General features: G+C 35.7%; 1 protein-coding gene across 1 annotated transcript in view; it reads left to right on the forward strand.

Annotated features, from left to right (window-relative positions):
* CCDC178 (coiled-coil domain containing 178) overlaps window positions 1–25,031 on the forward strand; it is a 176,615-nt gene that overhangs the window by 41,853 nt on the left and 109,731 nt on the right. The window contains exons 12-16 of the mRNA XM_042798097.1: window positions 1,639–1,701; window positions 5,800–5,961; window positions 8,976–9,089; window positions 12,992–13,137; window positions 16,727–16,886. Coding sequence (XP_042654031.1) covers window positions 1,639–1,701; window positions 5,800–5,961; window positions 8,976–9,089; window positions 12,992–13,137; window positions 16,727–16,886 — 645 coding nt within the window. The remainder of the gene's footprint in view (window positions 1–1,638; window positions 1,702–5,799; window positions 5,962–8,975; window positions 9,090–12,991; window positions 13,138–16,726; window positions 16,887–25,031) is intronic.

Genomic DNA, 25,031 nt, shown 5'->3' on the forward strand with positions numbered 1-25,031 from the left:
CAGTGCCACTCAGGTTGCTTCAGTGCCCTTGTTAATTAATACCTCCATTCCTACCACTTGCAGAATGATCATTCCGTCAACAGCTTTAAGTTAATTTGCTATATTTAGTCTTAGTTACCACAAATTAGCAAAAGCATTGTGTTTGTAATAATTTAAACCATATGTATACACATGAAGATATATAGAGGGAAGGTGACCAGTTTCAAGAGCTATTTGGAAGGTAAAAACTAGTGTGAGTGGAGTGCACAGAAGCTAAAATACCTCTCTACCTAAACAACAATTGAATTGTGGTCAATTTTGAATATGATCATATAAATGAAGGTACAATTTATAGTTGACTGCCTGGTCTCTGCTGATATTCTGTGAGAGCAATTACCCCCTGGTGTGTCTGAAAAAAGTGTCTGTCTGTAACCACCAGTTAAACTGTATCCTTGGGCTACTGAATAGCATGAAAAATATATTTATGCAATCACCAAGTGTTATCATTAGTTATTCAAAATGTTCCTGCATTTTGGAGAATAAGCCAGATGTCACACTTTGTCTAATAGACTCAGGATTTGGATTCAGATACAATATATGCATATGTGGTCAAGGAGATATGAGGGGGAAGACAGGGCCGTGAGCACAAGTTGTTGCTTGGACTTATCCTTGGAGCAAATGTATAAACTTTAATTTGGAATAAAAGGCTTTTGCTCATTGATTGCAGGCTGTGTTTTCCACATGAACACTGACCTCTGTTGCTTCTGTTTCCTTAAAGTTCCTAATAATTTGGGGGATTTGAGGTTTGAGAATACATGGGGATGTTTGGTACCTGTTTTTGTATTTTCTTATGTATGTGGCATCTGGGAGATGTTTATGACCTCTTTATGGAGGAACCTCCCTCTCCAAGTGCTGATGGCATATGCACTTCCAAAGTGCAGATATGAAGGTGAATAAAACATCTTGAATAAACACATTTCAATAATATACTTGGTTGAGTCCATTTCTTACTTTTCTATTGGGCATCTTATGCCTAGTTTTGCTTAAATAATAAGTTTTCCACTCCTAAATTCATGTTAAAAGGAAACAGAAAGCCCTAATTAGAGTTTGACTTAGATTGTAATCAGGTATAGATATGATGGTCGGATAGTCTGACATACATTAAATTAGAGGTTTGCAAGGCGCAAATTATAATAATGTGCTGTATAACTGTTACCCTAGAAGTGATACAAGTAGTATAGTCATATTAGTAAGGGCTAAAAATGTTTATTTTTTTACTAGAAATTACAAAAAAAAAAAAGTCTCATTGTATAAAATATAAAAGGCACTGAGATTTTAAAATTTTGAACATTTGATGCTTGATATTCATTTACATAAGCCAGCTCAGCTTCTTCATGTATTTAATTATTTTAAGCTACCAGAAATAAATTACACTAAATCTAGAAAACATTGTTACTTTTCTTATAGTATGGTCTGTATTTATTTACCTCTTGTGCCTGAGACTCTGTTGGAGTTTCCTTTTTTAATATAGTTTTATGATACTTGAGTAAAAATTGAAAAGCTATGCTCAACTTTTCTGTGATGTGTTAAATTTTCATTGCTGTTGTCCATTAACTTGTTTTCTTATGTGTTGTATATGGCTTATTTTTTTTCCCTAAGAATTCGCAGTGGAATCTTAAAAGAGAAATTCAAGATCAAAAAGGAGTTTGGAAAGTGATTCAGGTAAATATGACATTAACCATTTTACTTCAAATCTAAATTCTTCTACCTTCTTTTTACTTCCTCATATGAATTAACTTTGAGTACCTTGTGACCAACTCACATAGAAGGCTAATATGTTTTGCTAAGTAATGATAAGTAACAAACCTGAAGAGAGCAACTAGTGTATATTGTTTAGCAAGTAAGAAAATGTAAATACTCATGAAGACACAAAATATTTTATTTGCATTCCATTTATTCACAATAATTTCCTGTTTGCTTTAAAAGATAGAAAACTTTTACTTTAAGTAATAATCCATATATGCAGTGACAATATAATTTGAATTTGTATATTTTTCTTCAATTTCTGTAGAAACTGCAATCACACCCTTACCATACCTTATATTGATGCATACATATGTAAAATAGGGTGGCCCTAACACCATTTATTTTCTCCTGATGTGAACTGCTAAATTCACACAACACACTTTGGTGTCCCTTTCTTGAATGTCAAATGTAGCTCTTCAGGACTTCAATGATGCTTTTCAACCATCGTCAGGCAAGTGTTGATATTTCTTCACCTTCTCTGACTGAAATCCCAAATTTGGCATCACCAAAATGGGTATTTCATCTGTATCCATCCTTTGGCAGGTGGATTCCATCATCTTTCTTTTGCAAGAGCATGTATAATGGTCATATTCAAACTGTTGTAATAACTACCAGGTCTTAAAGCCTTAAGTAAGATGCTGAGTGGAAGCTCCAGGACTATTTTCGGAAGTCCTTAATGTCTCTATTCCATGTCACCAGGCAGGAGTCATTAAAATGGGGTTCTGAGAACTTCTCTCTGAGCAGCAATATTCCAGGCATCACTCCTTCATTCCCTACAATGCCAGAAAATCAAAGTCAGTCTTTCCTTTGAAGTTTCAATCCAGTAACACAGAGCCCTTTATGATACAGGTAGCCTGCTATGGTGGGGTTGTCCCTGGCTGGATGCCAGTTTCCCATCAAAGCCACTCTCTCGCACCCCTCCTCAACTAGACAGGGGAGAGAAAATACAACAGATGGCTTCTGGGTCACTATAAGGACAAGGAGAGATCATTCAGTAATTACTGTCACAGGAAAAACAGACTTGACTTGGGGAAATTAGTTTAATTTATTACCAATCAAATCAGAGTAGGTTAATGAGAAATAAAATCAAATCCTAAAACAACTTCCCCTCACCCCCTGCCTCTTCCTGGGCACAACTTCACTCCCAATTTCTCTACCTCCTTCCTCTGAGTGGCACAGGGGAACATAGAATGGGGGTTGTGGTCAGTTCATCACACATTGTTTCTGCTGCTCCTTCCCCCTCAGGGGGAAGACTTCTCACACGTCTTTCCTTCTTCAGTGTGGAGTCCCTCCCACGGGAGACAGTTTTCCATGAACTTCTCCAACATGAGTCAGGCTGCAGTTCTCCGTGAACTGCTCCAGCGTGGGGTCCCTCCCACAGGGTGCAGTCCTTCAGGAACAGACTGCTCCTGCGTGGGTGCCCCATGGGATCACAAGTCCTGACAGCAAATCTGCTCCAGCACAGGCTTCCCACGGGGTCACAGTCTCCTTCAGGCATCCACCTGCTCCCGTGTGGGGTCCTCCACGGGCTGCAGATGGGTATCTGCTCCACCGTTGGACCTCCATGGGCTGCAGGGCACAGCCTGCCTCACCATGGTCTTCCTCACAGGCTGCAGGGGAATCTCTGCTCCGGTGCCTGGAGCACCTCCTGCCCCTCCTTCTTCACTGACCTTGCTGTCTGCAGGGCTGTCACCATTGCTGCTTCCTGCTCATCCTGGGAGGAATACCCACATGTTGTGAGTGTTCTGATGTTGGATTCTGATCCAATGTCAGGTGGGATCAAAAGAAGATAGCTGAAACTGAAGGGAGGCATTGCAGTCTTTTACTGCAAGTCCTTGAGTCAGAAACCCCCCTTGGCTCCTTTTACAATGGTCTCAGATAGGAGAGATTTACTCCAAGAGCTGTCAAAGGTTATTTTTCCTTAGAATTGAATGTTGGATTTACTTTGATGACCAGAAGTCCTTCTGAGATTTCTGTTCTTTATTTTTTTTTTGAGATGTCTGAATCTTTTTTGTTTGCTTCTGAACAGTAACAATCTCCATTATATTTTTGTTATAGAACTTATTCTCTTCCATTCTGTGAATTTGAACTGTGCAAGAGCTCAATAGCTGAATCTAGTATCTACATCTCCCATTTCTGGAAGGACAAGCCCTAAGAGAGATCTTGCAGTTCCTCTTTGTCCCAGACATTAGCAGAAAATGTTGAATGTTCCTCTTCTAATCCAGGTAGTGCACAAGATCTCCATCACATGCATTTGTGGTTGATACTTTGCTTCAGAGAAGGCTGAAGGGAACATTTCTGGGCCTGACTGCCACAACATGGCAGGTTTGATTTGGTGCTTCCAAACATTTTCCTGCCTTTTTGGTATTCAGTACTGATCCTTTTCAATTATTCATTGAAACCAAAAAAGCTCCTTTCTTTCTCTTGATTCTTGTCAAAGATCCTCAGTGGCATTTTTAGCCCACTTCTTTCCTTTTACCAGACAGAAACGAACACTTTCCTAGTGGGAAGGAGATTTTGTGCTCAGAACTGCTTTTTTCATTGTAGTTCATTTTTTGGGGGGATAAAGAGGTTCTTGAGATGTGTCTTGTACTTTTTTTTTAGGGTGGTTATAAATTTCTGTTTCAACTAAAACTATTTTTTCTATTTTTACTCCAAAGCCTCATTTCTTTGGGTTAGACAACCTTCATATCCTTGCTGTCAAGAGGTGTTTTCTTACTAATAAAACAAAACTTAATGATGATGTCAAAGGATGTTGAAAGTGCAAAATCTACCATTAATTATTGACTGTTAAAGTGCATAGCAGTTTATGTGAGACTCTGTTCTAAGGTAGCCAAAAGGAATCTCCTAATGGCAACTGACTATAAAGCCACAGACATCCAGAAATGTTAGTGGTTTTCTGGGAAGCTTGTCCTTTCCACCTACCCAATCATGTTGTCACCTGGAACATTGTCTGTAACTTTACTTAATATTGTGCTGTTCTATAGAAATTCAGAAATTAGGCTACATTTCATACTTGAAACACTCCTAGTCAGGATAACTGTATTTGTAGACTATGATTTAAAACTAGAAAAGGAGTTATTTACCACCTAGCATAACACTTTGAAAAGAGTGAGTCACATGTACGGTCTTTTCTTGCTCACTTTCCCATAAACTTATTGGCTTATTTCACTCTTCTTTTACAGCTGAAGGGAATTTAAAATGTTGCCAGCTGTGTTCCACTTTAAATATATATAGATATATGTGTGTGCATATATATATATCTCATTATCAGATGCTGTGTATTCCCTCATTATTGAGTTATTTGAGTTCAAGTGATGGTGAATTTTGGGTATTAGAAATTGTAGGTGTAAGGCGTGCCCATTCTGAAGAACACAGGTACTGGTACATAATAGTTTTCTATCTTTCTCTTTATTTCTTGGGGCGGAGGGAATAAGTTTGGAGTGGATGTATGCTGGATCTTCTATTTCCGAACCTTGAAAGGTGTTAATTTATTTTGCAAATATCTTGTTCCTTTTCACTCTGTAGTTCTCTTTTTTCACTCTCTTTATTTTATTTTATTTATTTTTTAAATCTAGGAAGATGCTTATGGCGAATATGTTTCCCATCAGAACAGATTCTCACTCTTGACATTAATTTTTAGAATTTTAATTCCTCTTCTATGAAATTATTTTCTGCTATTTGCTTAAATAGTATTGTAAATTAATTTTCTACTTCAATGTCATTTTTACATTTCCTACTATTTCTTGCTGATTCCTCTGCTGTATTTGTGTTTGCCATTTCTTCTGGCTATTCAGATTTTCCTATTCAAATGCTTCTGACATATACTGACTTAATGACCAACTTTTCCTTCATTTTTAAGACATTTTTAATCACCTTATGATATATTTGTTAACTTTTGGTCTGTTCACAGTGCTTACTTAAGAGTATAAATGTTCTTTCAGATTTGTATTTTTCACGTTCTACTGCTTTTGAAATACTGAAAGGTAATTCTCTATATATTTTGATAAACAGGCCAGGATTAAAGCAATGTATGATGAATTAGAGGAAAAGCAAAAAGAGAAACTCAAGAAAAGAGTGGAAGATATGAAGAGGATAGAAGACATTGAGAGACAAGTAGCTGATCTAGAAACAAAATGTAAAAGAAACAAAGAAATATTTAAAGACAATCATGAGGTAAAAGTAGTAGATTCTGGACCACTCACTAGCATACCTTTTTGTCATAATTAGAAAAAAACAAAAGGAAATAGAAGTCCATAGCTCAGAAGAGTTGGATCTTGCAGCTGTGCTGTTGTGTAGTTGTGCTGTGTTACAACATAACAGGACACAACATAATTACACCCTTATTTTTGGCCTTTCTTGCTTTCTGTATTAGCAAAATCTTTCTGTCTCTTTTAACTTTTGTGATCTGTTTCCTCACAAAAGGGGAGACTGTTTAATACTTGCTTGTTTCCTTTGTACTTCTTTGCTTACTTTCAAGCTGAAGAGAGCAACTAGTGTATAAGCCCCCAGACATGTCATGCTGGGGACCTTCTTTGCTTCCAAGCTTTATGGATGATGCTGATAAAAATGGTTTTCCTTCCTCTCATGAAAGGTCTGTTTTGTATAATAAGAAAAAGAAACAGAAGATTTTTTTTTTTTATTAGAAACAGTTCCTCAACCTACTTGACTTGACTTCATTAAGTACAATCTTATCTTCAAAGCATTTATTTTGCTTCTAGTAGAACATTCCTACTGTTATAATATGACATGTTTTGGTTGGGCCCTCTATCATCATGAAACTGTGTTCGAAGAGCCATTTTCCTCTACTTGTTCAGTGATGACCTAGTATACTATTCCCCATATTTGCAGGATATACTAGTGGTGTTAACCTTCCCTGAGCTTAAAACCTTGGGAAAATATTCAGAGAAATAACCTTTTATCCTGACCTGCTCAAGAGAGTAACAGGAATACTAACTAAACTAGTATGAATGAGAAACCTTTATTTAATTATTAGACTTTCTTCTCTTAGATCTGGTGATCTTTTGTATCTTTGAAGGCTTTGCTCATATGGAGTGTAACAACAGTGGTAATAAAGAGCAGAGGGCCAAGTGGACAATGTTATCTACATAAATTTCTGTTTGAAAACAAGGTATTATAATGATGGATTCTTTTGAAAAAAACCTGATAGCACATGAATCAGTTGTCTAGTAGTCCTGCAAACATGAGACCTTAGCTAGGTAGACAATCATTTCCTTAAACAACGCAGATAGTTCTATATCCCCCTGCCACCTCAACAAACATCTGTAGAAACAGACCTTATTGTTCTGAAATGATGTGGAAATATTAAAAATCTGAACCATCATTTAGTGCAAGATGTAATGACTGTACATTATATTGAAGCAAAACCCTCAAACAAAACCATTCATTCTTTCTTTTGCATAACTGGAATGTAATTTATTTGCAGATATATTTATTTATTTGTTTGTTTGTTTGTTTATTTATTTTAATTAAGAGCATTTTCATAACTTTGCTTTATCCTTTTTGTATATCTTTTTTTCTTGAGCAGGTGCTTATTCTTTTTCTTCTTTTGGGAAATAGCTCTGAAAAAAATTATTTCTTAAGTGTCTAAAAGAGGAAGTGCATTTTCACTGGACGTTACTGCCAGAAAAGAAAAAGCAAAATGCCTTCATTTTTGTTTCCAAATCAATAGGAAACAAACCTAGCTATTCATGGTTCATGTCCAGAATTAAGGCAAGGAGTTTTCAATAAGCTATATACTTGTTATGGAACATTCTCACAATCAAGTAAGACAAACATCTTTGGAGCCTATTCAGTTTAGAACAGGATTTATAAATTTTGCTCAAAGCCCAGGTACTAGAATTTCTGCTGCTTCAGCAAGAAGTTTTTTGTTGCAAAATCAGTCTGTAGGTTCATAGTTCTGTTATCTGACTATTAGTAAATAGCTTGTCATGAGAGATTGTTTCCTTCAGTGTTTTAGTGTTACTGTATCTGAAGGGTGCTTGACATAGTCTGCATGTAGCAATACTTCACCAATTTTGGAGGAGAAATGGGGGATGTTGAATAGTTTGAGTTCAGGTAATGGATTATGTGATAGTATATTTTTGATGCAGGTTTAATAAGTCAAACTGAAAAATTAAGAAAAAAGATTCCTCTGATAGCTAATAGTATTTTCAAAACAACGCATTAATGGCAGTGACTAATGTTGTTAGCCCTTCCCCAACTAAAACTAAGTAGAAACAATGTGACAAAGATCACATCATTAGTTTCCTGGAAACCTAAAGAGGTGTGGTGTAAGTTATACATCATGGTTTGCAGCTGTGTGTTTGCTTCGGTTTTAAAAGCTTGGAAACAGAGTTTGGACAAGCAGATTTTTATGTGAATGATATGCAAAAGATATTGATAATTTCAAGGAAGAACTTTCTCATTGATTGAAGGCTTAAATTATTGTTTCAGAATGGAAATATTAATGCTTATTTTAATATTATTTGTTATATGGTCTAAATGGAATTTAAAACCTCAAATAATCTAACTATTATACAACTTATATAAGCATATTTAGTAAGGTAAAATTTTACTTATTGCATGTATTAATAATAGTTTCTCTCATTTGGTATTTGGTGCTTACACTAATGATGCAAATGAAATTAATACAATAGATAAGAATTCCTGATTTTCTTGAGGTTCTAATAGAGTGGATTAATGAAAATGTAAAAATGAGTTATCCCAATATTTATTTTCTTTCTTCTTCTTCCTCTTGTTAGCTGTACTTAGTTATATTTTTTCAGTTAATGATAATAAGTATTAAACGTTTATTTTGTCTTTATGCAAATTCCATGGAAGCTATTCCAAATATATACTTCGATTTCAGAATTTTATTTGTAACTTCCTTGGCAGAAAGAAAGTAAAGAAGCATGGATAGCAGAGTAAGCAGCGTTTTTTTGCTGTAAGATGATAAACACTATATGAAGTAGCAGAGATATTTTCTATTTTAAATGTGCATTTTTTCATTCAAAGCATAGGGTACATAATCCTACATGACAGAAAAATGGGTATGGAAGGGAACACAAAAATAAGCTTAAGAATTGTAACTTAAAGTATTTAATAACTAATATATTTTCTGATTTCTACAGAAGGTAGGACAATAACATTTGAATACTAACATGTCGGTTTATGCATAAACTCTTCAGAAACTCTCCTATTTGGATCAGAGAGTGCAAGACCTAGATAAACAGCAGAAGCAAACTGAAGAGCAACTGGAACAAAAAAGAAGCATTATGCAGCAACAATTAAATGATATACAGGTGAATAATTCAATGCTTGTATGGCTTTTTTTGAGTATGTTTAATCTCAAAGGTTAGGCTGTCATTTCTACACAGTTGCCTTGGAACTATATACATACATACAGTGTATATACTATTTTCTGTCTCTTGCTTGAACTAACCTATGAGGTCCATAGCCTTGTGACAGCGTAAAGTACAAAGCAGAATTGATGTTGGGGTCATTGAGAAGTCCTTTGCTTTCTTCATTTGCTACGCTGTCTCAGATTGCTTTAGGGGCTTTAGAAATGCAATGGAGAAAATCAATAAAGGACGAAAAAGATTCCAGTGTAATAGGAAGTGCCTGCTGATTGCATGTTTGCTCAGCAGATGGCATCTTTTTGTAAATGATGGTTATATCTGCTGTATCGGTTACTAAACTGTATAATCCACCAAAGGGAATTACTGAATTTCATTACTTAACACCATGCTTTATATAAATAAATTATAAGCATTAGAAGAAACGAGCATTTTCTTTCTAAGATTCTGTTCATTTTTATTATTCTTTCACTTGCATAATGTATAAAATTAAGTTAGACATTACAGCATCAAAGATGAGTCATATAGATTGAAAAAAATAAAAGCTTTCATGTTGTTCAGAGTAGCTTTCATGAATCCAGTAATTTCTTTTGGCAAAAACTCTGAGACTTCTTATATATGACAGAATCTTAAATTAAGCATTGGGAAATTCATTGATTCACCCAGGTTTGTAAATTTGGCAGGGAAGACAGTCTATACATCCCTTTCTGTTAAAAGATTGTGCTCTATGAAACTGCAGGTTTACCAATAGATCTTAGAACATGTGGAAGTGACTGATGAATTAGTACACAGATAATCAGTAATTCTAGGACGTTTTTCAGTGCATTTATTTCCTATACTTTTTAATTATTATTTTAATGCTGTCTTTCCTAGTAACTGTAAATAACTGTATCCATTAGTTACTTGAGCAATATTTGAATTGGTGTTCTGGAGGAGTATTAGATGAGTGTTCTGGGTAAGTGGAATAAAACAATGTACAAAGCCAATTTTATGAGATCTGTAGAGCTCTGAATTAGTAACAATACTTGGATACCTTAAATGTTGTGTTGTCAGAGCCTGATATAGTTCCTTGATCATAGCAATTGAAATTTTGTAAAAGAGGGGCTTTATAAAACGGGCTGTCTTATTTTTAACAATAATATTTCTAGCTGTGCAGGGTCACACTCCTATGATTCTGTTAATCATGCTATATTGTTTTTGAGGAACAGTTATTTAAAGTTATATTCAGAGATTTTAGTGCTCTCCCATAATTAAGACATTGTTTTGTTTAAAGCTTGTCCAGTGTATAAATGATATGGAAGAAATGGGTATGATTCCATAGTATTCTTAGCACAGGAGTGATATAGTCTCCAACTTCCAACTGATCAAGCAATTCACCCAGTCCTTCATAGTTTACCTATTTTAGGACAATATGAATCACACCCTGGAGGCTTCTGCATCTCACTGCTGAATCTGAAGTGACTTAGTTTGGTCTGCTGACATTTAAATGACTAAAAGTTAGATACCTAGATAAGAGCATATGAATTCTACCCCACAATACACCAGTAGTCTTGGTCAGAAACTAAGAAGAGTGGAAAATACTCTTCATATTTTGAACAGCTACATGACCAAGTGCCAAGGGACTCATTCAGCTTAGGCAGGATACTGGACTGTTACCCGCTACAGCAAGCCCTAAAGAGTGGATTTTCAGTATTTCAGTATTTGGATCACAAAGTGTAGAGTATCTTTCCATTTTTGTTTGTTTGTTCTAAAACCTGACTGCAAATTCTCTGTCTTCTACTATGGATACCAAATTGCACTGACTCAATGGCTAGTATTCCATATGCTTGGAAGCCAATATTTTCAGGTTTTATCTGCCTTGGTTTAAAAGTCCTGAAAAAAGTGCAGGAAGTCAGAGACAAAATTTTCCTCATTAGCAGTTTTATTCTAACCCAGCTCATATGTGAACCTGACTCTTTGGCAAACAACGTCATGGCTTCATTGTGTACATATTTATTTCTGGCCCTGATATCTTAATCATCTCAGATTGCATTATTTGTAAAGTTTAAGGCCAGGACAGATCATACAGACATCCTGTATATCACAGGCTATGACATTTCTTCAAGTTCTTCTGGTACTGAGCCTAAAACAAATATGATTTTTCCTCGGAAGTTTGAGACTCTCTATAGGCAGTTCAGTTGCATAGGGATTTTCACTAATTACTGTATCTTCATTTTCTTGCCAGTGATTCTGTGTTCCTGTAAGAAACCTGGAATTTCCATCTAATGTTACACAGATACATATTACAGTTTTACAAAGTTCAGAGGCCTTAAAAATGTAATGTTCTTGTGGTACCTTGCACGCTTTCATATCTGTGTTTACATCTGTTACAAAAGCTTTGATTCCCTGTTTTTTTTAGAGATATCTTTTAGGTATATCTCTAAGAAGCACTCCTTTCATAAGGAAAAAGATCATTATACTATGCATCAGGCTACTGCTTCAGAAAAAATAGGGCAGTATCTAAAGAATAAATTTTCAAAATAATGATCTTTACTTAAATACTGTGATGCATACTTTGCCTACTGACTTATGAAGTCTTGAAATTTGGAATCTATACATGTGTGCACTTAAATTATGTGTGTATATATGTACATATGTATACATAATGATAATCAAAAGGTATTTTCCTCCCTCTTAATTTAACCCATTTATGTAGCTGTTTACAGTCCATTAGTATGGGTTACAAAATCTAATGCAGCAAGACCACTTTAGAAGTGTCATCTAAATAGAAGACTCCCACCTGTTTATTACTATTGAACTGGTACAGTGCTTTATGTTTACCTTCTTCATTGTGGGGAAGCTGCAGCTTTGTTTGCCAGATACTGTTGCTCTTGGAAGTAGGGATTGCTTCTGTAATGAATCTATAAATTTTTGGATCCTGTGACTTTCAGTCACTTTTTATATGTAAAAGACACTGCAATTTAATCTCTCTTCTGTAGAACAGGAAGTTTAGTGAAAACATTTTTTAATGTAAAGGTTTTCAGCAGCTTAACATCAACATGTCTTTGAGTTGTGTACTTGTAGCTAGGGAAAGTAGGTAGGAGTTCAGGAATCTCTGTGCTTTAATTCTCCACTGTCTGGAGTACAGGAAAACTATGTTATGAAAAACTTGATATCTAAAAGAGGATAACTCGCAATTTAGGCAACTAAATTAAAAATGCCAGTTTTCAAAGAAAATAAGTAAGCTATATTCTTCCTGGAAAATGGCAATTAAAAATACTGGGTTTTCCCGAAAGTAAAGCTTTTTATGTATCTGCCTAAAATAGTATTACATTTTGTAAGTACCTTGATGGTCTAGCAATAAAAGCTGCCAGTTAAGACACTGACCCTACATACACTGAAATAAACAGGCCTAGATTTAGGTCATATGCAAAAATTATTACTTTCACTATCATTAAGAACATTTTTTGCTGTGTAAGCCAGTGCTTATTTGCAAGACTTTTATGTATGAGAGCAAAAAAAATAAAGGATATGTACTTTATGAAGATGGTGGCCTACAAACGTGCATACATCCATATACAACACAGGCAACTGCAAAAATACAAGTGCCATACTAAAATTTGTGGATATTTGTTGAAGAATTGTGCAACAAGTTGGAGAGCTATAACTGGATGTGCAAAGCTGTGCTTTTACAGAACCACTGTTCTTCCAGTTAAACTAAGTGCTTCAACTGACCCCTTTGAAAGAAGTTCCTTTTCTTTCAGTATACAATTTCATGAATTGTTGCCCATAATCATGTGCTTAAAATATAGTATTTGGAAATCTAGACCTGCCTGATTTACATGCTACATATTGTTTTTAATTCACAGGAAAAAAATTCATTTTTTTCCAGTCAAATTGCTGAAAATTCTCACACTATGGAATATTTTAAAAAGGAACTTGAAGAATTAAATGAAATGTGGAACATGAAGCAAATACAGATGGAAAATACAGAAAAATCTTTCGCCGATTTGCAGTAAGACATACCAATTATATGAATTTTAAAGGACAGTTTATTACTTTTACAAAAGTAATTTAGTACTACTAAATTTTAGTACTACTAAATCTATTTTATTACTATTACTGAAGATAGTTTTATAATTTTACAGCGTTATTTCTAGGAAATATAATGCACTTTTTGTCAATAATTTTGAGAGTATTTTTGTCTGATCACTGCTTGTAGTTTTAAAGCTTCTGTAGAAGTTACTAATGATAAATTGTCTGCCTGCCAAACTGAGTTTCAGGCATCAGAATTACTTTTGGAAATCTGGTAATATTCATGGTCAGTTGCATCCTTAATTAATGGAGGATTCCACGCACTCAGTATTTTCTCCTTTAAGAAGTGTGGACCTACCCTTAGTGTGACTGATGAATCCGAAAATAGTCTCAAAGGGCTCTATCCAACTGATAATGCAGGCTGCCTTCTAGGCCACGCAAGCCTTGGAGGGCTGTATATGCTGATTGCACAGCAGGCTTACTCTTCAAGGATAAAGGTGAACCCGCTGTGCAATGTCAAAGAGAAAGCAGCTTGGATTGTTGAATTGTGCAGGATGACTAAATAGTGAAAAAGTGATCCTTGCATCATTTCTGTGATCTCATTCACTTATGTCAGCATTGAAAGATCTTTGAGAGATTATTACATAAAATTCTTGACTAGGAAAAAAAAAGTATTTTTCTATGTAGATTTTTTTAGCTGAATATGTGGCGCTGGGTGTTTTTTTCCCACTCTCGATTCAAACAGAATCACCCAAAGGGACCCAGAGTGCAGTGGAACTTACTGAACTTCAAGAACAGAAGGCATCTCTCCATGCCTGAAAATCACTTCTCGTTTTCCACATCTCTTCAGCCAGTAGTCAGTAGTTTCATCAGTGACACGTATTCAGACTCAGAGAAGAAAGGGATAATATCAACTCAAAGTGGCACTGAAAGTTCATTCCAGCAATTCACTCTTTCCTTATAGCTTAGAAGTCTTATCTCTCTTTCAAAGAGGAATTTTCTTGCAAATTCTCCAACTTCTAGACCCAAAGTAGATTGTAAAAAAAAACTCTGCATTTTTTGAGAACCTGCTTTCAGAGATCCCATCTAATAGAAAGAACTATAAAGTCAAAAAAACATGCAAAAAACCTCCCCTGACTTCCAAATTATGCATGCCAATGGCTCGTGTTTCTTTCTGTCATTCTCTGAACACAGAAGGTATAGCACATGGGAATTTCTCCATCATGTGACTTGCTGAGAACAGGCAGCATGCTTAAGCCTTTTGGTTGTCAGAGCATTCAGCCACTCTGTGCTTGAGGGGCAGAGGAAAAGAGTTTGGGTTGTTGGTGTTTTTTCATTGCTTACTACTTCTCATTAGTGAAGATAAATGGTAACAATATTGAGAAAAAAAACCTCTTTCATGCTAATCTACCTTCTTCTGTTAATGTTTCTAATAATCAGATGTATGACATGGCATTTCATCAGTCTATTTTAAGAAAGTCTGCTCTAGCCATTTCCCATTATATTTTGTGTTACACATGCAATACAATATCAAATATACTTAACTATTTGAACTGATCTTTCTTCTTTTTGTCAGAGTGCTGATACCTGCCTGACCTGGTAGAAAAACTGGGAATAAAAGATCAGCTGTTTTTACTTTTATTCTTGGCTATTATTTCCTTTTTCTGGCATGTCGTCAGGCTAATTCTAGCCTGATCTGGTGTAGAAACTTGAGGTAAAGCCATCCCTACTTCTGCTTTCAGCCTTCACTGTTGTCCTTTTATAGGTACTTCCTAGCATATTTCTCTGAATAACACCTCCTTAACTTATTAGTGCTTACCATTAATGCAATAAAAAGACTAAATAATATCTTCTAGCTGAAACAGAAACATGTTATAAAAATAACAGTAATTTGAAATAAATATTTTTTCCACAATATAATTGACTACAAAACTGAAGTCTACTGCAAAATTTAGCCTCACTTGCTAACCAAGGGAAAATTATATGCCACAGGTATCCCATCTAGAAACTGTCTTATGTCAATGACTTTTGAAATATTGTTTTCATACTCTTGGAAGACATAAAGACCTGTCTTCATATCTGAAGTTAAGAATGAAAATTAAATACATGTACTTGGTTTGCTTTATCTCAGTTTGGTGCTAATTAAATTAGAAGGATGACGAGCAAATCCTGTGAACTTAAGGCTTGTGCGAGGAGCATCCTTACTTGTGTTGGAGCCCCCAACATTTACATGCATCAGTTCCCATATGGTGTGCCTACCTCCAGTGAGAAGGAAATAAGGGCAGGAGGGAAGTTAAGGGGATGTACTGTTGATTAGGAAGGCTGGAAGTGTGTTTCAGTGAAAAGGAACTCTAGGTAATTTCTGATGGATCCCTTAGCCCCTCTTTAGGGAGACTTTTGTAGACAGTGATTCAGAGGAGGCCTTAGATGCTTTAATTTTCTGCAAAAGAGGTTGTTATTTTGCAGAGAGTCTCAGAAGAGACTCTGAGGAGGACCTTGTGACCTCCAGAATTTAGAACTAAATTCCAAACTCATAAATACATCTGTTTTGTCAAGTATTAGCTAATCAATAAGAAGGATAACAACTTATTATTGGTCCCAGCTGTTCCTAGATTGTCAGCATAAATGGGTCCTGATCAGTCAGCATGATCTTTACATGACAGACTTTTCCCTTTCTCAGACTTCTTGTTTTAAAATTTAAAAATATATTATTTAAGTGTTAAAATAACATTGAGTTTACACAACAAAGCCTTAAAATTACAAAAAGTAGGCTTAAACTTGTCTCTTAATTTCCTTTTTTTGTGTGTACATTGTGATACAGTTATGTTACACTAATGTTAACTGTTATGTTATAATGCTAACTGTTATGTTACCTACAAGGCTCTAGCTGAGGTTATCTTGCAGAAAACCAAAATACTTTTTTCCTTTTTTTTTTTTTTTTTTTTTAATATGCTTCTGTCTAAAAGTAACAGAAATACAGACCCTGAGAGAATGGAATGTTAGTACCAAGTGAAAACCTCTGAAAATTGATTGCTAGAGTTTACATATTTCAGATGTACGGGTTAAAGAAACCGTACCAGATATAGACAGAATACCGTATAGACAGAATATGGAGACAGAAACAAAATATTACACAAATTGTGTGAGGCTCCCACTTCCAGTCCCGATAAATAATGTTACCTAATATGGCACTGGTCATGGGCTCATTCTGTGTCTCATAATATCATTATTTGAGCAGACACTTTACATGTGGGACAGAACCAATCCATTCTCTAGAAAGTTGTTGTAAAAATGCAAGCTGTTTTTTAAAATTGTGAGAGTTATGTATCTCAGTAGACTCAAGGTATATGGATTGATAGACAGTGTCTTTAAGTGGTCTAAACAATTATGTTAATCTCCATCATATAGCTCTTGTTGTTTTTTTTTTTTTATTATTTTTAAAAGGTATCATTATTTGCAAGAAGACACTATTTAATCTATTATAAAATTAAACGTTAAACCTGTAGTAAAGACTAAAAAACAGTATAGTAGAATATCTTACTTGATTGAATATTTTTTTTCTTTCAAAGGAAAAATTTAAGTGGTATGAAGTTTAAGCAGCAAAGTGTTCAGACAGTATTTAATCACCTCCAAGATGAGCTAGCAGAATATGAGAAAAGGTTAAAGCAGGAAGAAAAAACATATGGAGAATTACTACAGATTAGAAAGAAAAACCTGAAGGATTCAGAAGTGAGTATTATCAGAGCTGAGTTTCTTTATGTGAGAAGTAAAATAAGTACTTGGTTAGTTCTGGCTCTTTTTAGCTCTAAAAAGGATATTAGTTTTAGTATGAAAGTTTGAAATCTAGCATTTAAGTTTGAAATAAGTAGTATCTTCTTGTCCATATGCAAGTATTTCCAATTAAATATATTGCCATTCTTCTGTAGTAGACTTCTTTATTTCTGTGAATAAAAAAGTAATTATGGGAAAATTATAAAATTGTTCATTTTCTTTGACACTTTTAATTTTCTATTAATGCTTAAGACTGTTGTATACGTTCTCTTTCCTTCTGTGTTTTGCTTTGATTTGTGGATACCTCGGGGAAAGAGAAGACAAGACATCACTTCTGCTAACTTAAAAATCTTTTTATCCTTTTCACTAAGTGCTCCGTAACAAATAAATCTCAGATAATTTTGACTAAGATCATCATCAATAAGTTCCATTCCTTCTTAATCACTGAAGTACAAGAATAATGATCAGTGCATGCAAACTTCTTGATAGTGCAACAGTCAAACTTCAGTCTTTTGTGTAAAGCTGTTTCTGAACTGTTAGGAGCTCCTCCTTAACAAAACCCTCATCTGGATCTTAGATGCTGCAGTTGATACCAGGCAAATGGGAGCCAGAGTCTGTGTAGATGTACCTGAGAAATCAGAGCTATCTGAAATAGAAGTATCAAATACACAGTGGTAGTAGCCACAAAATCTTCAGAGAAATCAGATGTGCATACAATTCCTTAAGTTCTTTTCTGTATTATTGTCATATTTAAACTTTTTTTCCTTAGAAAACAGATAATTGTCTAATTTCTCATGTATAATTTTCTTTCATTTTACATTAAAATTATAATATTAAAAGGTTTCTCCTTTGGGGAGACATTCCCACATTAAGACTTTCACAATTGTAGCTTTGTTAAAAATAATTAAAATATTCACTTTTGATCCTATGTTCTTTACTTTTATGTCCATCATGTGATTTTCTCAGTTAGCTTAGAACTGTTTTAATAAACTAAGCTACTCAATTACATTCTCTTTACTATTCACTTTTACTCCTTATTTCCAATGTGTTAATTAATGTTTTTGTTTGTTTTCACGAAATCTCTACTGATCAGGATATGAAAGAAAGGGAAATACCAACAATAAGAACATGTTTTTTAAAAATAGAGCTTGCTACTATATTACTTTTTACAGGGATACCAGTCCTTTCAAAATACCGTATTTGGCTCCTTTGTTGTGTTAAATTTATTCTAAGGTCAAAAATACTTGCCAGTATGTTGACTTGCTCATCATCACCTTAACTTCAATAATAACTGTAAGGATAATTTTATGAGGTAGCTTTCTTAACTCCTCTAGGACACCAAGATTTAATTTTCCTAATGTTTCCTGTTTCATCGTGTCTTGTGTCTTCTCCCATCTCCTTTACACATTGAGTTATGGGTATTGCCTGAAGTACAGAGCTCTTAACAGTATTTTGTTATTAAATTAATGTTGGAATTATGACTTTATGCCAAGCTTTTGGTGGTTAAATGTAAGTAGAAATGTTATGCTGCATGCTTGAGAGCCTGTTTTAGTTTTTTCGTGGTTTGACCTCAGAGGGCAACTGAGCACCACACAGATGCTCACTCCCCGCTTTCCTCCTAGCGCTGTGAAGGGAAACATAAGTCAGACTTGGGATTTGAGATAGGACAGGGAGGGGCAAATCACCCATTATGGTCACGGGCAAAAGGCAGACTTGTTAAGGGAAAGAAAAAAACCCATAGTTTTATTACAGACACTAACAACAACACATAACAGAGTAGGACAGTGAGAAGCATTGCCACATCTTGAGAACACCTTCCCCCACCCCTCCCTTCTCCCCAGGCTCAGCTCTGCTCCCGATATCTCTACCCCCTCCCCACAGCGGCGCAGGGGCAGGGAATGGGGGGTGCAGTCAGTGCTGAGGCTTCTTCCATCTTCAGTGGGAGGAGCTCCTGGAACTTCTTCCCCCTGGTCCATCATGGTCCCCTCTCACAGAGGACAGTTCTCCACAAACCCTCTCTGATGTGAGTCACTCCCATGGGCTGCAGTGTTTCCCTTGCTGCTCCAGCGTGGGTCACCAACTTTCCCCAACTGGATTCCCTCCGGCGGCTGCAGCCCTTCCCGAGCTGCTCCGGTGTGGGACACTCCCACATGCTGCAATCCTCCCAGTGCTGAACTACAACAGTGGGGGCTGCTTCTTCCCACAAGATCCCAGACTCCTTTGGACTAAGTCAACTTATTCGACCATATGAGGCCCCTCACGGGCCATAAATCAGTGTCTGCTCCACTATAGATCTCCATGGGTGGCAGGGGGGGCTGCCCTGCTGTCTCACCATAGGATACAGGGGGGTCTCTGCCCCGGCACACCTCCCCCCTCCTTTCTTCCTCTGTTCCTCCATTGACCTTGGTGTTCACGCAGCTGCAGCAACTCCTCCTCACAAGTCCCACTGCTCCTCACCACATCCCTTCTTAAATACGTTATCGCAGAGGCGCAGCTGATTGGTTCAGTTTTGGTGCAGAGGTGGAGCTGACTTGGAGCTGGGGGAGCTTCGAGAAGCTTCTCACTGGAGCCGCCCCTGTAGCCCCCTCCCCTGCTACCAAAAAAACCCCACCACTCATTCAAACCCGGGACAATTTTTTACTGGAACACATTTCTGGTCTCTGTGATGACAACTCTCCATCTAGGTCTACAGCTGGAGTGGCAGCACACACTGTCACCCTTTGAATATTTACCTTATTATTAACTAGTCATTTTTATGTCATTCTTCATTATTTTTATGGAAAATACAGATAAAAGCATTTATTCACATCTATAAAATCTCAAACCCCACTGATCCATTTGAAAATTTTTTAAAAAATTAAGAAATGAAAAATAGAATATGTCCTAAATGTTACATCAGAAAGGTGTCTCATTCTCTCCCTCCTCACAGTAAGATCATTTACTCTCTTTATTTGACTAGTCAGTATAGACTAAACTGGAGGTAATAGCACCAGCAAAGCCAAATATTTCTTCAGTACCTTATGGACAATCAAAAAAAATCATCAAGATCTTCAGTTTCTTACCCAACAGAAATGGGCAGTAGGCTTAGTACCAGTGGATGGAGAAAGTTTTTGAGGGCATTGGAACTAGGATTTACAGGCAGGCTCTTCAAGGAAGCTAGCTGTGATTTGTGAAAGTTGTGCCATGGCTTCTAGGATGACCAGTGTGGCTCTCTGTAAAAGGTCACTTGGACAGGTTTCAGAAGTTTTTCTTGACCTTAAAAAGTCAAATCATCTACCTTGTTTTGGTATTGAATAATAAAGATAAATTTTCTCCTTTAATTGGGATTAAATGTAAAAGTATTTAAATTCTGATTTTTGGATTGAACAATTGCTGTTAAAGTCCTGACTTCAGGTAATGTGGTACAATGATTATGAGGCTCTGTCACTCTGGGTCTGGAGATCAAAAGTCATTTACTGAAGTAGTAACAGAGAATACATGCTAGACCAGTTTTTGCAGTCTTTGCTTCTCTGAGTCTGAAGCTGGGGTCTCACCCATTCAATCCCCAACTGATAAATAATTCAATAAGAACAGACTAAGCATATTTTTAAGGTGAGATATGAGTGGCTGAAAAAGTAGTCCTCACAGGATCAATGCCCATGAGGAGAAAACACTAAAAACTAATGCCCTAACTTCTAGAGTACATAGTACAGGAAGGGGTTCAAGAGGTTCTGATCTAGAGTTTCTAGAAATTCTAGTGAGGTGTTATACTGAATGAGAACTGCCCATCTTGATAGTTGAAAAATCTAGAATACTTTGTTCCAAGTGTCATGAAGTACAAAAACTAGAAGGGGATGTTTCCTATATAGGCTCTGATTATATATGGTAATGTCGTACATATTCATAGCTAAGTTGAAAACAAAACCTCAAGCAACTCCACATAAGTTGTATATTTTAGTTTGGGAGAAGTGCTGTTAGGTGTTTTGATTGATTCATGGCCAGATTTAAGCAGGAGAACAAACTCTTGACTCTCAGAATGGAAAGCTAATTCATAGTTCATTCTGCTTAGGGAGAAATGCAGATGTACATGCTGATGCAAGAAGTTAGAGGTGCACAGCTAGCAGTGTGGTTTGGAGGTTAGAATTACCAATCAGCCTCATGATCTCATTTTTAAGATAGACAGGTAGGAGTTATTACACTGTATGCAGAAGAGAAAGATGCAGTAATAATTGGAAACACCAGTGAGATTGAAAATCCCTGCTGGAGATCTATGAAAAGGTCCAATAAAATGTCCTTTTTGTGGTGACTTGCAGATTTTGTGAGAGTAAGTAAAAGCCAGTAAGCAAGAACAAGAGGAAGGATAAACTTTTTGCCAGGGGAAAAAAAGGTTTGAATAGCTTGACAGGAAGGGGATAGAGAGTGACATTTCTGTTCAAGCAAGAGGTCCCTCTCCCCTGGAGGCTAGATGGGACTGTTAAATCCATAAAGGAGATTAAACAGTCTCTTAAACTGGCAGGAAACTAGGTGAGAAATTTGGTGAGAAAGCTAGTGATGCTTGTTGTCAGCATTGTGAATGGAAATAGAGTTGAAGAATGGTCCTGATATGGAAGAATCTGCATAAGAAACTAGTGGCTTCAGCACAGATCCAGGCAGAGAAATAAATTTTGTGGGGTGACTCTTGCAGTGCACGGAGGGATAGGAACTGTCTATTCACGATCAGGACTGAATAGGATGCGAAGCTGAAGAATCTCTATGCCTGGTTCCTGCAGTAACACACACCATGTGTGGTTTGGCTGGAGAGCCGAGACACTGATTTGCAGACCTCCTAGATTCTGTCTTCTCACAGGAGAAAGGGCTGCCAAGTGATAAGACTATGACACATGAATGTAACAAATGTCACAGCTAGATACAAGGTGTGACTTTTGTTTTACTAACATGCATGTTACTAAACATGGCAAAATTTACGTTATAATGATGAGGTTATACCTTATAGGCCTATTTTATCACTGTGCTATTTGTAACCACTCTCATAGCATCTCATTACCTTATGTTCTACAGAGGCAGTACAGTCCCCAAACTATCATATTGCCATTTGGCTCAGTGCTGATATGTGCTGTATTAAACACACAGATAAGAATTCTTTGACATAACAATTCGTAATGAGTGTTGGATCACGTTCAGAATGATTATGTTGTGCCTTGTTTTCTTAACCTCAAAACAAGCCTGCTTGCTCTTATTTTCTGCTGCTAATGTGATTATTGTACTTTCAATTAAAGTAACTGTAAAAACAATTACCGTGGTTTTTTAAGATTGAGCAAGACATTTTGAATGACCAAATCTCTCTTGAAATGTGAAAATTTGTCCTTATTAGTATTTGCTATTTGACACATGATGATATATTTCTGAGGTACAGATGTATAAATCTTTAAATTCAGACATCTGTAAATACAGACTCGTACTTTTGATGAACATGGTAAATGTTGTTTCCCAAAGCACTAACCGATATACTGTTAATTCGACTTTCTTTTGGCTTTGAAACAGTAGCAATATCGTAACTTCCTAATTCTATTATAATTAACATTAGTCTTCTGCTAAAACCCCCTTCCAATAATGTTTCTAGATTTTCTATGAATTTATTTGACCCTTGCATGATACTGGAAAAGATGACAGTAATAAATCAATATTTCTTTAGCATTGTATCTTAAAATTGCACCAAGTTCAGCAATGTTTCATCTAAAATTGAATGAGATTTCTCAGATACATAAAAGGGCATTTGGAAATTCCTTTAATGGAATGACAATATTGTCTCCTTATCACCATGCAGAAAGTTTAAAAGAGGGGGGATATACTTAAAAAAGTATTTTTACTTTGCATTTTATAGATATTAAAATAAGTTTTGAATCAGTTATTATTAGAAAAAATATTTAGTCTGAAAATGTTTGATCAGAATGTTTTTACCTTAATTTAAATATTTTTCATTTTAAAACAAATCAGCGTGTTCCTATGAGCACAGTCCTTTTTATAGAAAGGCATTTTTCATCTCGGGAATGATATATCAGAAAATCCATGTCCAGTTCTAACAGCTAGTCCTGATATGTTGTTTCATCAGATATTGAGAGTATTGCTAATGAAATAATCTACCAAATGGCATATTTCAGAAGGGATTGTTATAGAAATATGATAACATACTGCTGAAAGCTGAATTAAGAAATAGGGAAAACCAAAGTTAGATCCTGGGGGCTGTTTGTCATCATGGTATTAGGTAAAATCCACTGGGTGTCTTTTATCATTAGGTTATCTTTTCTCCTAGTCATTCTTTTCAGTCTTGCTGCACAAATACCTTTAGAGCAGTTTCCATCTCTTACTTTCAAAAAATACTGTTAATGTTACTGAAGAGCTTTGTTACAGCATATCCATGTAAACACAAGAGTTACATTTGAAGATATATGACAAAAGAGGATTTTTTTAAAAGCTAGAGAGACGTTGCTCCCTTTAGGCTATTTTATGTGTGTGCAGGGTAAGGATAACAAATAGTCTGGTTATAAAATTGTCTTTAATTAGTTGACTCGTTGGCTTCCAACGGTGTGCTACACTAGTATGTGGGACTCCCATGTTACAAGATAGACTTCTGAATCTTACTCCATGCTCCTGGGTAGTAGTAGTGTATTGACTTACATGCTGTCCTGTGGGAAGTGCTGGCAATATTACCCAAATAACCATCCCACTGATTTTATTGGCTTGTAGGGAAGTCATATACCTTCCCTTCTGAGAAATATGCATAGCTAGAGGTTGGGTGCCATGACAGTAATAATACTCTGGGTGAAAATCAAAGGGATGTAAAAGTGGAAGGTTAATAGAAATTTTAAAGGATAGTTTTATGTTTCTTCATTGAAAATCAAGTCATATGCATAATAATTAAAAGTAAATTAACCTTCACTGTATTTTAAACAGCATCAATGAGAACTATTGTAATGGTATAAAAAATATTTTTTAAAAATTAAAACAATTATTAATTATTCTTTCTACAAAAACAAAAGCTCTTTTTAAGATTGCGAAATAATTCTGTTGATAATTTTTTCCCTCGTATTATTTAAAAAATACTTTTTTTTTTTTTTTCTGAGGGTGCTGTTCTAATTTGGAAGAAATTATTTTCTGCCTTTTCTATTATAGATGTGTGAATTAAAAAAAAGTTTCCCACAATTTGTTTTTACATTATCTAAAATCTAGTGCAAGTCTGAAACATGCATATTGAAAAATCCTAATTAATGCCTGAAAGTGCAACTGCATGAAATATTAGGACGATGTATGTAAGCTTGGGATGTGAATAATTAAACAAAAAATTTCAGACATGGAACATTACATTTTGTTAAGATACAGAGTCCAGTCCCAGAATTCTTTTCACATCTTTTCTTAAGTCTTTTTTTTCCCCATAATGACACACACTTCAAAATACGGTAATAGTGCTAGGTGGTATTTGTTTTATAATATCTTAAGTGTCTGCTGCTTTATTTTCTTAAGATGAAGTATTTATATATATATGGCCATAAATTAATAAAATTAATAAGTTTAAAAATTTTCAGTTGAAGTAACTGAAAAACAGTATACAACATTAAGTATGTTAACTCTCGTCAGTTAAAAAATGCTGGACTGTTTTTGTTGTCCTGCAATCTAGATGTGTCCGCTGATAAAATGCTGTATCTGTTGTTAAGCAACCCACAAGGCATGCCACCTCTCCAAAGCAGTGAAATCAAATGCTGAGATTTTTATATTTAGGTATGGTTTCTTTCTGTGTTTTAATTCCACTGGTGCCTTAGAACTACTGCTGTGGTAGTTCAGCCTCCATCTGGTTTGAGGGCAAGATACTGGTCCTTTGAATATTCTTTTTGTGCTGGACAATTACATATGAGAATTTTACCTCGTGTGCTTGCATGAAGAAGGATAGTACGTACTCCTAGGGGACTTTTGGAACATGGTCAGTCTTTCTTTTGGGGCTTAGTTAATTCTAAGGACATTCAGGTGACTGGTTTGTGCTGATAGAATGTGTCAATGCAAGGAAGCCATGAGATAGCCTTTAATGTTACATGAATGTAATGATTTATGGCAAATATAAAACTCTCCTTTGTT

This window comes from Tyto alba, unplaced genomic scaffold (genome assembly GCF_018691265.1).
Source record: "Tyto alba isolate M040663 unplaced genomic scaffold, T.alba_DEE_v4.0 Super-Scaffold_27, whole genome shotgun sequence".
Classification (NCBI taxonomy): Eukaryota; Metazoa; Chordata; class Aves; order Strigiformes; family Tytonidae; genus Tyto; species Tyto alba.